The sequence below is a fragment of the Ammospiza nelsoni genome, chromosome 2 (genome assembly GCF_027579445.1).
Source record: "Ammospiza nelsoni isolate bAmmNel1 chromosome 2, bAmmNel1.pri, whole genome shotgun sequence".
Classification (NCBI taxonomy): Eukaryota; Metazoa; Chordata; class Aves; order Passeriformes; family Passerellidae; genus Ammospiza; species Ammospiza nelsoni.
The window spans coordinates 90,190,337-90,204,997 of record NC_080634.1 but is presented as its reverse complement, the minus strand read 5'-3'; the positions used below and the strand labels follow the sequence as shown (position 1 = coordinate 90,204,997).

General features: G+C 41.6%; 1 protein-coding gene across 1 annotated transcript in view; it reads right to left on the bottom strand.

The window, feature by feature from the left end:
• Positions 1 to 1,863: 1,863 nt before the first annotated feature.
• The window catches only part of SLC9A4 (solute carrier family 9 member A4), a 30,146-nt gene continuing 17,348 nt past the window's right edge, over positions 1,864 to 14,661 (bottom strand). The window contains exons 9-13 of the mRNA XM_059466328.1: positions 12,825 to 12,986; positions 7,438 to 7,537; positions 5,619 to 5,750; positions 4,816 to 4,903; positions 1,864 to 2,162 (exon numbers count right to left, since the gene is read on the bottom strand). Of these exons, the coding sequence (XP_059322311.1) occupies positions 1,864 to 2,162; positions 4,816 to 4,903; positions 5,619 to 5,750; positions 7,438 to 7,537; positions 12,825 to 12,986 (781 nt within the window). The remainder of the gene's footprint in view (positions 2,163 to 4,815; positions 4,904 to 5,618; positions 5,751 to 7,437; positions 7,538 to 12,824; positions 12,987 to 14,661) is intronic.

Here is a 14,661-nt window from a genome sequence, read left to right as displayed (position 1 = left end):
TTCGGTACAGAAGAAAAATCCTACCCTGTTTCAATAATGCACCACTGTTTTTATAAAAGGAAGTCATATAATTTCTCTGGCACAATAAGGAAATACAAACAGAACTCGAGTTTCATAAAGCTTTGTACAATTTCAGTACAGATGATTCATTATAACCTGCTAAGCATAAAAGATGCAAACACAAGAAAATGGGGAAAAGGGCTTGTAGGGCTTTCTTCCTCTGGCAATGCTTTTCAAGTTTATTAGTTTATATTCTACCTGAATCAGAAAGCCTTTGTAAGAAATGTGAAATCATAAGTTACAGAAATAAGTTCTTTTATGGACCAGGACATACATGCAATAACAGCAATACAAAAAAGAGAAACATGCAAGTAGCACTACTATCTCTGACTCTTAGAGAAGCATTTACAGACCTTGAGCAAGGTCTGAGTGGAGGAAACAGGAGGAAAATTGACAAAAATGTGACTGAACTTCGTACATTTCTTAACCATAGATTTGACTTCAGGGCAAATGTAAGGGTGGGTTTATGGACTGCTGGATTCATCCCCTTGGATAAAACCAGCTCAACTACAGTGCCAAGACACAGAAGACAGTGGCAATTCTGCTTCCATTCCACAGAAAGGAACTTTTTCAGAGAAACTAGGTGTTTGGGACTTAGCTAAAATGACTAAAGACCACACTTGCTTCTCCTTCTGCTAGGGAGAGCCAGCATTGAGAGTGGAGCATGGGCACACAGAGCCACTTGGAAGGGAGCTCCATAGAAAGGCGGGGAGTCCAAGTGCTGTAGTGCACATCCCTCTGGTTATTTCTGCTTTCTTTTGGAGAAAATCTTCTCTGTACAAGATATAGGAAGACACTACAAAAAGCTGTGAGGCAAACACAGGGCCTCTTTTTCCTGCTAGACAGCAGGCTACAGGATTAGGCTCCCTCTACCTTTAATCCCAGTTTCTTGCTTCCTATCTGCATTGCTGGTCCAGCTGTAGTGTGAAAAATGGTGCATGCATTTGGGCACACAAGGTGGGAGTGGGGAATGGAGAAGTTAGATACTCTACAAGGAAGCCTTCTGCTTGCTGTATCACAAAAATATTGTGTATGTTCTTGCCATTCCATGCTTACAAATAAAATCCTGACAGTACTTCTGCCTGAAAACTCCTCTGGATTTGTACCTCCTTTATTCATCCAAAACAATTGTAGGTGAGTGAGAAGAGCCTACATATTGAAATTGATTTAAGTATCTGGAGCCATGGATCATCGCAGTAGATGACTTTACACACTTTTGCAGTGCCAAAACCTGAGTTACCAAGAGGTTCCCAAGTGCTTAAAATGTTCACTGAAAATCCTTTTGACTTAAGGTCTTGCTTAGGCATCTTCAGTGACACTTACATGCCCTAAAAAATGCCTTTCTGCTTTTAACTCTTTCCTGGAATGCAGCTGATTCTGATCTGAAATCAAAAGCTCTATGCAAGCTGAAGTTATTAATCTGTGCATTCACATGTCAGAGATGCCTTTAGATATTTCTGGATGCAGACCATAGCATGAAACAAAGGCAGTGTCAGCTTCCACCCATAGTACTTCATGCACCCAACTACTGCTGTTTAAATCCACATCCAAACCCCTACAAATATCATGTTCTCCTCTTTCCTGGACTGTTTTGTTGGAAAGAAAGCTTGATATTAGCCCATAAGAATTTGAGTCTTCTCTGAGCCACTAAGTACCTTAATACAACTCTTGAAAGCGATACGAGAGCAAGCACACTGGTCCCCAGAGGAAAATCATAGTTTGGTTCATATAAAAGCTTTGTTATTTCTTTTGAAGCAGTGCAACAAGGGCCCTAGAGATGCAAACACTGATGATCTCTGCTCCTCATATAACTAATGGCCTGGCTGGTGCCATTGTTTCTGTCTCTTCTTCTGACTCATACTCCTCCACCTCTCTGACAGTGAAGCGAGCCCTTGGCATTGGAGCTGGATTGTGTGCTCTGGTGAAATGATGAGGCCTGACTGAATTTCCTCTGCGAGCTGGCAGGTTGGATGGAGCAGCTCGTCTGTCCAGGTGTGCCATTGGAATCAGCTCCTGGCGCTGCTGTGCTTCCAGCGGCCGCGGTCGGGGCTGGGACCTCGATGTCAATGGCAGTGCAGCATCAGAGCCTCTCCTGTGCTGATCTAAAGATAAACAGACAAATAATTCATTGCTTTAAACAAGAGAAGAGAGAAATGCCATTGGAAAGGAGAGATAAAGGGTATTAAATACAATATCCGGGAACTGAAACATTTTAAATAATTACTATAGAATAAGGACGCAGTCAAGAACTAAAAATAGCCCTAATTTTTAATTTTCATCTCAAAGTCGATGTTTAAAAGATTTTCTTTACCTCATCTCAGCTCTGAAACCCCAGAATATGAGCACATTCACCTTTTGGTGTCTCACAGACCTGCCCAATGCCTTCACTGCAAGGGTGAAGGGCAAGAGTGAAATGCAAGAGTTTTCTTTTATGTAATTTAAATTTTTCTAAAATTTCACAAGTGTACCTAGTACCATGGTTAAAAAGCATTTTTAAACCCACAGCACAAAACAAAACAAAAATGGGATAAAGGAGAAAATTCTGATCCATCAAAAATCAAGTTTGCCAGTGACCTGTGACTAACAAGATGAACAGTTTCATCTGAAACCAGGGGTGCTTTGATTTCTTTGGGTGTGTCAAATCTGCTCCTACCAGCTTGCTTTGCCACAAGTACATTGTAAAAAATTGCGTGCAAGAGGCCCGTAACTGGCATTCTCATCCTGCTGAGTTTATAGAACATACATTTTCCCTTTCCTAAAGCGACTTGTAGTCTAACTACAGAGCAGGAAAGTAGTTAATGTAAGAAACAACTCCTAACAATCTAAGCTAGGAGGATCTGGGATATAAAGACAAAGGTCTGTGAACAGTAAAATAAGTCCAAATCCTGCTACACTTAAAGTACACATGTATTGACTGTGGTCACAGTTTTAAAATTTAAGAAATTATTGCAGATCCATAACTATTAAATTCTTTTAAGCTAATGTTTCTTTCACAGTTGGCACAGTGAAGCACTGCTGCTCATAGGCCACATGCACATACTACATCCCAAGCAGGATAGGATTTCTCAGATTTCCAGGGCTTCTAGTCAGCCCTTTGGGAGCATCACTGATAAAAAGTATGAATGATATATACTGCCAAAGAAATAATTCATAAAATCATAGACTGGTTAGGGTTGGAAGGGACCTTTAAGATCCCTTACTTCTGCCCCCCTTCCATGAACAGGGAATCTTCCACTAGACCAGGCTGGTCAGCCCCGTCCACTTGCTCATGAACATCTTCAGGGATGGGGAGTCCATAATTTGTCTGGGCAACAAGAACCTCTCTGGACAATTCATTTATATGAGTGGCAGAAAGAGCTGGTAGGTGACTTAAGGATCAATTTAAGGTATTTCTGAGCTTGATTTACTAAAATTTCTGCACATGCTGTATATAAGACCTAAATCAAGCTTGCTGAAAGATTTTTTTCCAGAAGGTCTTCCAGGCATAGACAAAAGAGATGACATTCATCTCTGAAAATGCATGTGTGCATGAATGAGGTTGTCACTCTAATTCCCTACATACTGAGTACTTCTCTTCTTAGTTTCCAAGAGCAATTTATCTCATCCCAAGAGTTTATGAGAGACTTTAGGGTGTTTTTTTCCTGCTGAAGATGCTTAAAGTGGTGTTAATGCCACACAATGGCCCTAAGGTGGGGCCGGAGGCTGGGCCAAAAAATGTTTTATTTTGATAGATTACAAGGCAGGCCTTAAATTCAGGCCTAATAGAAAAAAAAAAAAGTACTTGCATTCACTACTTCCGGATTTAGCTCTCTCCCCACTAAAATAATGCATCTACCTCCTATAGCAGCATTTGGTTCCTTGCAAGTGTCTGCAGTGCTTTTAGGTCTGAGACTGCTGTGTGGAATACTTTAGGTCTTTTAGGCAGGGAAGACTGGCTGCCCAAGGCCAGCTGCTGGAGGGTCCTACAACACACAAGGGAGAGTGTAAGACCAAGTCTCTGTGTGCCATTGTGTAGGTCTGTGTACCAGCAGCTGCTGGGGGCTGTGTCCCCAGGGGCTCACATGCCCAAGTGCCACCAAATGTGCAGATGGAAGGTCCAGGGCCAGGTGCTGAGCAGAGCATGTATCTCAGGCCAGCTACTGAAGATTCAGATAGCATGCATGTATTTATAATTTTTCACTAACAGTCTATCAGTCTCATCAGCCAGAGAGGGGACAAGGATGTGGCCATTGGTGCTGTTTGCATTTGTGTGAGCCCTGTGCCATGTCTGTGCTGCTCTCTGTGTCTGGCTGTGTGTACACATGCATTGAATTTTGGTGTGGGGCTGCATGTTGGGAATACCTGCTCAGTCTTGGTACCTGAAGGACCTGGGGCATGGAGCTCCATCAGTCTCACCTGGACTGGGCTACAGGTTCAGAAATTCATAATAATTTTGCATACAGCTCTGTCTGTAGGGCTGCAGGGAATGGCTAATTTGCGTTCTTGAGCTTAGCCAGGTGGAACTGCAGGGATCACAGGAATATTTGTCCAAGAGGGAAAAAGAGAAAAGCAGAAGGTGCTGGAACAAAACAAACTGCTGCAGTAATGATCATATAAACAACATAGATAAAACAGAAAGGAGAGAAGGGTGCAGTACATTTAAAGAGGCTGTAGGCTTCCACGGGACTGTGCACGTAGTACTGTTAAATCCACCAAAAAACTGGCCAAGTTTCTTTTGCTACTGGAGTAGGATACAGAGTAAAGCACTTCCATTACCTGTAAAAGTAACATGCCTGGCTTTTCTTCTGGTGGGCTGGCGTGGACCCTGAGGCAAGGAGAGGTAGCGTATTTCCGTGGCCTTAACCTGTTCAGGAGACAGAAGTGTGTCCAGTGCCTGTGATTGGATCCACTGGACACTTACTTGGTGAAACAGTAAAGAGTTATGGCAATATGCTGCACCTTTAAAGCCAAATTTTGATAGGCATGAATAAGACCAATGCTTGGTTTGGAAGGCTGAACTCACATCAGCTCCAGTGAGAATGTCTGTGTGATATAACAGCCAAAGGAGTTTTTACTGTCACCAGAGAAAATCATGTTCTTCTAAGATTCACCCTTCTTGTTTCAGGTGAAAAATTCAAATACAACTAATCCATCCAACAAGAACTTATTTCTCTTCCTTAACCATGATTATCTCAGCTATAAATGTCTGTGCTGTTCAATGCCTCCCTTTAGTCAAACAAATCTCTTACTGATTGAGAACCAAAATCATCAACGTGCCAGAGGCTTTGCATCAGGCCTTTTTTGATTACACTATACTTTGCACATGCAAAATCAATGCAAGTTACATTATTTTACTACACACAGCCAGAGTAGCTGATTTCTGACCAATGTATAGAGATGGGACATGAAAACTTCACTGCTCCCGTGCTAAGTGAAGCTCGCTCTTTGTAAGTGCTGCATGAGCACATCGGGAAAAGACCCATTTTAATGCAGTGAAGGGCACATTAAAACTAGTGTCTTTCCATATTTACAGAGAAGCAGAGGCATTTTTACATAAACAGTAGATGGATAACAGGTACCGGTCTACCCCAAGGCAAGCTGTTTCCCTTCCTGCAACTTTGCCTCAGGCTGTGTTCCCGACGGATGAGGATTTCTTGCACTTGTTTCTCACTTGTCTCAGTAGGAAGATTGTGCCTGTTGTATGCTGGTGCCTGAAACAAAAGATGCAGCCAGCTCATTTTCAATGCATTTGCAATGTTAATCAGTCTGATCAATCACAGGGCCAAGGGGACATCTGCCTCAGCTCAGTCACTGACCCAACACAGATCGCTTTGGTATCACACGGCAAAAGGCAGCCACGCACAAATCTCACTGCTGCAGAGCAAGATGGGAGGAAGATGAACACAGCTGTGTGTGTCAGACCTCAAGGGCTGTGTTTTGATGCCATTTTTGATAGACTCTTACCTGCTCAAAGTGCAGGTGTATAAAATATACCTTCCTAAGAAGGCTGCTATAATCTCTGGGCTTGCCTTGCCATCTCTTTTCTCCTCTCCTTAAGTGTAGTTGGGAGCTACAGATATGAGGCAGGTCTCAAGAAAGAGATAACTGGTTAACTCAGCTCTGAGTTTTGGTGCTAATATTACTGAGTATGGAGCAAGATTCAGATGGACTCAGGAACAAAGAATGAATCTCCAGAATGAGATGCACAACTGAGTTTCCTTTCCATACTTGCACAAAATTCCAATTTATATTACCCTTAAACGGAGCATCATTTAAGACAAGCTTTTTAGTTTATCATCTACATCTAGTGAAATGAAGGAAATAATTATTGGCCTTAAAGAGAAAAAAATCACTGAAGTTTATAATCCCTCTTAAAAAGTAGAATCTCAGTTTCATTCGCAAGGGTCCTTGTAAAATTGATCTGCGGAGCAAGAGCTTTTCAGAGCTGAAAAGGAGTATTAGAAGCAGCATTACTTTCCATCCAATCTTTCATTTCCAAAAGCACACCATTCTTAATACTACATAGGAAATGACTAGCACCAATAGTCATTACTGTAATTGATTTTGAAGAGAGAGAGTTCATTTCAGTAAGCTAAGAGATAACTATATATGCAAATTGTTGCTGGTAAGATAAGAAATTAATATCATAAGGATAATTAGGCATGGCAAGTCAAACAATGTTAGGAATGAATAACATATTAATAATGCCACATTTAAATGAGCAGGCCCTAGCATTTTCTAGTACACGTGTGTTACATGAGTTAGCCTTGTTTATCGGCATAATTTCAAGGTTACTGTAATGTATTCTCTCCCACTCATTGCTGTGGGCGAGCTCTCAATTGTCTATTCAGTGCCCGAGACCGGATTAAGCAGATACCATACCCTGGGCTGCATCAGGGTCACTCCAAATTTCTACAAAACAAATCCCCACTGAGGTATTACCACACCACTTCTACAGGGAAACAAACCACCTAAATGTGTCAAATGAAGCTTGGAGGACGTGGAAATTTTTTTTTCCTCATTTTTTTTCTCCTGCGGTACGGTAAACGCCGCTCCCAACACGCGGGACTGCGCGGCGTTTGCGCGCCCGCCCCCGCAGCGCAGTTTCAGTTTCGCAGTTTCACAGCCCGGCGGCGAGGGAAGCCTGACCTCTACAGCTCAGGCACTGATTTATCCTGGCTTTTCGCGCTGCCGGCAGGACGAAAAGCTGATGGGGGGGAAAAAAAAAAAGGCGCAAACCCAGCTTTCCCTTATTCCGATCAGTGCCCAAGCCCAGGGTTCTTATTCCCTCCGTGCCCTCCCATCTCCCCGCAGTGCCCCCGCCCGCGGTACGGGCAGGGCAAACACGGGCTGCGGCGGCCCGGCCCGGCCCGGCCCGGCCCGGCTCGGCTCACGCACCCTTTGCCGCACTTGGTACAGGTTGTGTGCCAGGACGTCCCGCATGGCCTCCACCTCTGCCGGGGACAGCACGCTGTGTGCACGCTGCTTCTTGCCGCTCCTGTAAATAAAAGGGGAAATTAAATATTATATTAATGAGCTGATTAAATGCTAATCCCATTAAATAATGCGCATGGACTATTTTTAGTGCTAGAACAGAAGGCTATATAGGGCCTCTCAGTGATCAGCAACACCTGCAAATCATCCAAAGATGAATTAAAAAAGGTCAAATTTTGCTCTTTCATTGGTTTTATCCATATAGTCAAATTGGGCCCTAAGCCCTCATACAGCTGGCAGCAGAAACTCTTCTTTCTTAAACCTCCAGAAGGAAGTTCCTATTTAAGGATTAGACCAGGCCATAACCAGCTCAGGAAAACGCTGCAAGTTTCCTCCTCTGTCTGAACAAAAACCTCAGCATGGTCTAGCAGTCTGGGCCTTGCAATTTTACTGGTTTTTACTCCTTTGAGAAAGTGAAGAAAATCCTGAGTATATTAATTATGAAGTCTGAGAGACCTGCCCTGTGGTGAGGAGAACATATAGAGTTTCCTTGCTACTGAACCTGTTTCTCCATTTGAAATTAAAGAACCACCTAAAAGATAGTAATCTTTGTGTCTTTAAAAAACTTTGACAAGCCCACAGTCACTTGTAACTGCCTGGCTTTTTCACTAGCAAAACAGTGGAGGAGGGCTGCTGTGAAATGTTATCGGGTTTCACTACATCAATCACTGTGAGAGTTAGTGTTCAGATGAATTCCCAGGAAAAGAAAGGAAAATAGATAGTGATCATCCAGGATGAATCAGTCTATCTTGTTTCTGAATTTTTCCTTTCTCCATTTTGTTTTCTTGCCTCTTAAAAAAAAAAAAAAAAGTGATTGCAAGTGGTGTTTTTCAGCTAAGTGATGTTGTTAAAATGTTGTCTGTACAGTATTGCCAGAGTTTTGTGTGCATCTATCTCACACTTCCTCTAAAATAAATTTAAAAATTTTAATGGCAAAGGACAATGGATTCAAGCTAAACTGTGATTATGATGTAAGCATAGGAAAAAGGTTGGAATTTACAATTTTATCTAGTTTAACAATACTACTACTGTTTTGTTCTATAATCTACCATGAACATCTTGAAAATTTGTAGGACCAACATGAACTACCTGCATTCTATATTTTACTGCCTCTTACTATGAAGTAGACAGTGATCTCTGGGGCCCTGGCCCCTGTGCAAAGCCCCTGGAATATAAGAATTAATTTTTTAAATATTTCAAGGTTTTGAAAGTGTTTTCATTTTGCCATCAGACTAAAACAGAGATCTGACTTTTTTCTGTGAAATAAAAACGAAAAGGGAAATTAACAACGGGTTAAGGTGTAGTATTAGAGCTAGGACTGGGATAAGCAGCAGGTTAAGGACCTCACTGAATCATGAGTCTGCCACTGAGATGCTGGCAAGTCAGTGTGACAGAAAAGGGCTGCCTTTCTGGATTTGACCAGAAATCTTATCTTGTCCCTGATAAATCCTTCCCATCAAATGTTTAATTGACATTCATCAATTCTCAACAATTGCAATGACAACAAAGTTAGTTATTTCCCATTAGGGAAAAAAAGACCTTCACCATCACCCAGTTCCAGGCTGAATGGGTGGGTGCATTGGTTAGTTGGTTTCTTTTTCACTTGCTTTCAGTTCTCAGAGATACACTGGGAGGACCTGGGGATGCTACCAATTTTCAGGCTTGGATGCACTGTGCCATTACTCTCTGCTGGGTGTGGTGTGTCTCAGACTGGGGCACAGCCTGTGCATGCTGCCCTCCACACAGGGAAACCAGACTCCTTGCTGTCTGCAGCCCCCATCTGATGTCCCTTTGGACAACAGGGAGACCCTAGGTACACCTGGAAAATATACACAAGCACAAGCCCTGGGGACTGTCATCAAGCATTGGTCTCTAAAATACAGGCTTGGCTCATTTGTGTAATGCAAATGGAACTGGAGTAGTTGCTGCAGGTGGCTTTGACATCAAAGGGAAGAGCTGCCTCCCTGCTCTGTGCTCCACTGAATGTGTCCACCGGGTCTTTATAATTTACGGTTGGGAATAAACAGGGGATAGCATCTAAACAGGGAAAATCTTGACTCCACAGGGTAGATTATCAGATTATCTCTTCTTTTCCAGCTGCATACCCGTCTTTCTCCACATGCCAGCACAGAAGTATCCTGTTCTAAGTAATTTCAAATCTTATTATTTTGCTCTTAAAGTGAATTAAGTAGAGTAAATAAAACTGCTTGAGTCTCAGTTGAGCTGGGGTAGCAAGAGAAAAAATAGCATGAAGATAATCCATATTGTTCTGGAGCACAAATAAAAAACCGTCATTCTTTTCATGGGATTAGAAATTAACCCACCCAACTGATAACAATGCACATATATGGTAATAAGGAAAAGATTGCTTTCACATTTTGCAGTACCTTAAGAAAGGGCTTTCAAACATGTACAGTATGTTACCAAACCCATAAAGTAATCCTTATTGAAACTATTTCTTTTTTCTTATTGAATCTTCCAATATGTTACAACAAAAAATAGCACAGGATACACATGTATGAAGAAAAAAAGTTATATTATAATATGCCATGAAAACTGTCTCTCTGTAATGACTGCCATGACATTATTTCTTTCTTCCTTAGATATGGAGATACTTGATATTTGATACATTGATACTTGCACAATCTGTGTAATTTTTTTTATTTTATAGCTAAAATTTTGAACTTTGTAAACTCTCCATTAATCTTTACTCGAATAATAATGAGTAATAATTTTGGGACACAACTTTCTCATAACTGTACCACCACAAATGACAATACAACAGTTAGTTCTGATCTGTACTGTATTGATACATTCTAAGATTTATCAAAGTCAATATTGCAGCAATATGAAGCCAGCATTAAGTAAACTCAGTACTAAACCATGGTTCTCTCTAACAGTCATATTTCCTACAAAAACCAGCCATAAACCCACAGTTTTGATAATATTTCCTAGATTCCATTTTTGCCATCTCCATCCTTATTTATCAGCTTATATTCTCCAAAGTGTCAGAACCAAATGCTCTGCTTTCATTCCACTGTGTATTCTTTGTTGCACAATCCATGGGCAAATTTTCTTGCTCCACACAGAAAATACTTACTGTAAATTGGACATCCACTCCACCTGCAGCAATCACACCAGCATGAATGCAATTCTCTAATTCACTGCATTGAACATCTGCTTTGATTCTTATAAAGTAAATCTCCTTGAGTGCATAAAGACTGAAAAAACTGATCAGAAGTGTGAGCAAGAGTTTTCTCACTACTCTGGCACTGCTAATAATGATTTACATGCCATACATTGGAATTTTATTTCAAATCTCCTCTTGTTCATGGCCAGAGTTTTGTACCTTCACTGAAGACAGGGACTTTAGGAACATGCTAAATCAATGACAGCAATCATAGGATTTATAAATACATTTAGAGACCTTTTACACAGGTTCATTTAATTGCTGTAGGGAAAGACAGCAAGAACTGCTGTATTGGCTCAGACCAAAGGTTCACCAACTAGCTCAATATCCTGTCTCCTGCAGTCCTCAACAGCAGACACTTATCAATGAACAGAGTTGGGGAAACGTGTATTTTCCTAGAACACTCTCACAGCCTGCAAGATCATAATGGCTTTGAGCCACAGGCTGTTTTTCTGAAGTTGACACTTCATTTTTAAAAAGGCTTTCTCATCAGAGGATGATGCATAGCAAAATTCAATTATAGCCAGGTTAGAGATTGCAAAAATTAGTCCATCATATCAGCTGGTTATTAAAGAATATTTTTCAATCTAAATTCTCAGCTCAGGAGAACATTTTTGAACTATGCTGGAGCAATTTGTCTTATTTTCTCATTCCCTCAGGAAAAGAAGAGGGATGTGGTTTGATTGCTATGGATTGTGTATCCACCTTGCACATTTTCTCTTGGCTCAGAATGGTTAAGGGATTACAGCAGACAGAAAGGAGCCCGACATACATGCAGTCTTTTTTAATATCATCCATTCAGCAAAGAACAATTTAGAGAGAAAAGGGCAAGGTCTTACACTGCATGCTGACATCAGTACAAGAAAGCAGATTGATCTTGACATGATTAAACCAGAGTTTCAAGCAAGATTTTAATAGCCAGTTGATATTTGAATTTTCTGTTATTGGGAGTGATCATCATTCAAAAAAGGTAATATGCCAGACCCTACAAGGAGCTGCTGCAAAATGGACAGTGGTTTAAGGATGCAACAGGAAAGAGCAGGCATTAGCAGCAACAGTGGTCAGCAAGAACCCAGGAAAGAAATGATGGAGGCAAGTGCCTGCAGCAGTACCTGTGCTCTGGACAGTGTGTTGCAAGGCAAAGATAATACATGCATATCAATAATAGTATGCAGGACAGAAGATTTGTGCAACGTTTCTCCTAGAGGGTTTTTCCCTCAGTTCCCTTAAGAGGTCCCACCTGTTTTGTCCCCTGGTCTGTCTGATGTCAAGTGGCATCACTGTTTGATAGAATCATAGAATGCCTTGCAACTGGTTCCAAACCCCCCACAATGAGCAAGGACCTCCTCAGCTCTGTCAGGCTGCTCAGAGCCCCCTCACACCCAACTTTGCATCTTTCCTGGGATGAGGCATCTGTCACCTCCCAGAGCAACCTGTTCCAGAGTTTTACCCCCCTCATCATAAAAAGTTCTTGTACCTAGTCTGAACCTATCTTCTCTTTGTCCTACTGCTACAAGTCTACTAGAAAGTCTGTCCCTTTCTTTCTTGTAAGTCCTCTTTAAGTACTGAAAAGCTGCAAAAAAAGCTGCCAGTGTTCCCAGAGCCTTCTCTGTCTCCTTGGAGTGGTGCTTCAGCCTTCTGATCATCTTTGTGGCACTCCTCTGGACCCACTCTAACAGGTCTGTGTCTTCCCTGTACTGAGGACTCCAGAGCTGGACACAGAGCTGTCAGCTCTCACAAGGGCAGAGTAGCAGGGACCTGGCAGGGATTAACAAAACCCACTGGCCAGGTTAGTGATAAGTACATCTGTCTTGAGCCACTACTGTGATTTAAAGCAACCAGAGTGGCTTCTGTATGTGACTCAAGATTCCTCTTCAGGACTGCCCATCATGGAAAAGAAACAGGAAATGTCCATGATTTTATTTTCACTCTCTGAGCAAAGCACAATTATGATGAGCACCAAATTGCATCTTCTCTTTTCTCAACTGTCTTTTTTTTTTCTTACATTTCAATTAAATAATGGAATACCTTGGGTACCTCCTCATTTTTATCCCTGCCCTTCTGTGCCTACTCTGCAAAGGATCAGGAGGCTGGTACTCACTGTAAAGAAGTAGTGGATGGTTTTGAAATTTTCATGCCACTCTCAGCCATCTCGATGGCCAGTTTTATCTCCATCTTTTTGTACAATGACACAAGGCTGGATTTGGGCTGGTGTTCCCGAATTAAAATTTTCTTCAAATACTTATTGTCAAACTTCTTAAATCTGCAAAAGAGATACCAAAATCAAAGTGTAGAAAAGGAAATATGTTTTCATTTCTGTACTACAAGCTGATCTTCATTCAAATGCATATATCTACAATTCAGTGGTGGAAACTGAATACAAATTAGAGGCACCTGTGGACTCCTGAAGGCCTGGTGAGCTGAGACCTTTAGGGGGATATTTGGCATAGTCTACTGGTCCACAGAGATTGCAGAGCCCGGTAGACAAAAGAAAGAAACAAGCTGCAATCAGAGCAAAAAAGAGGGCTGCGTGTATGTTTGCATATTACACTGCCACATTTGTCAGAAAAGAATACGGCCAGTCTCCATGCCTTTGTACAAATGTTGCATTATAGAAGGACATAACAGCAGCAGCTGCTCTTACTGTAATCCTGGCCTATTCAGCCAGCCACCAATGAGGCTCTAAGTGGCCCAGCAGTTACAGTAGTTAGGGCCCATTACATTGCTGATAATTTTGAATCCTGACAATTAGAGCAGAGAAAATACATTTCTTTGTATTCTGAATAACAGAGAAATTGAAAGGACCCCAAAATACTATGTGCTTGCAGGCTGCAGATTGTAAAATATTGCTAATGTGTGGCATAATTTGAATGTGAATGTGTGTGGGTGCCTTGGAACAGGTACATGCTTTCAGGCAGACATTTAGCAGAACAACAGCAGATCTTCAGCAGAGCAACAGTTCTGTTTCTTTCAAAGGAACAGTTTACCACAGCAAGGTAAGGTGCTCCACGATGCTGGGAAAAGCACCACAGGGTTTGTATCTTTCTTTCCTTAGCAAAGGCTGGTTTTTATTCATTAATAGCAGAGGAAGGTACACAAATATTTGCACGGGGATTACAGCTCTTTATGTTTCTCTGTGTAATAAAAAACCTCCTGGATTTTCATTGCTTAGGTAATTAATTCTGTACACAACTTTAAAGCTGCATACAAAAGTTTAGGGAATACTTTTTAATAAAATCTTCTTATATTAAATGTCCTCAGACATGGTGTGTTTTTTGAATCTGTCCATGAACCAAAACACTACATTTATGGCTAGTTCAGGGAAAATTCTCTGTTCAGAGCTATCAGGTAGATATGGGACAAATGGATGGCATTTACTCACAGATATGTGTAAATGCAGCTATTTAAATGGATTTACTGCTCCAACAGAGATTTGTTCAGTTTGTTGACTGCACAGACAGTGGTGTGGTCCCAGCAGATGGATGTCCTAAAGCTATTTCTGTACTCAGAACCAAGAAGACATTTCAGATTCTGGGTATGCCCTAGTACATTATATCATTACTTCCCATTGGGACAAGAGTTGGATGCAAACTAGTTATCCTCTTTCCCCTCTGAATTTCTGATTTCCATAGGGAGAAACTTGGGAAGACTTGCCACATGTGCCAGCAGACACCCTTGGCTACATTACTGGAGTCCAATGCTGAAAGTCAGACAAGATTCCAGCACAGAAGCCTAAGCAGAACTAGGGATAACTTTTAGCCCACGGCATCATAATAAGATGTTTGGGGGGAAAGAAAAATCAGTCTTTTCCCTACTTGCCTTCACATGCTGTGGTGGTGGCCAACATGTCCACAGGACTCCCTTAGGGAAAACTTAAAGGAAACAGATCTATCTCTGCTGGGCAGAGTTTGGAAGAGCTGCAAAGCTTCACGAAACCA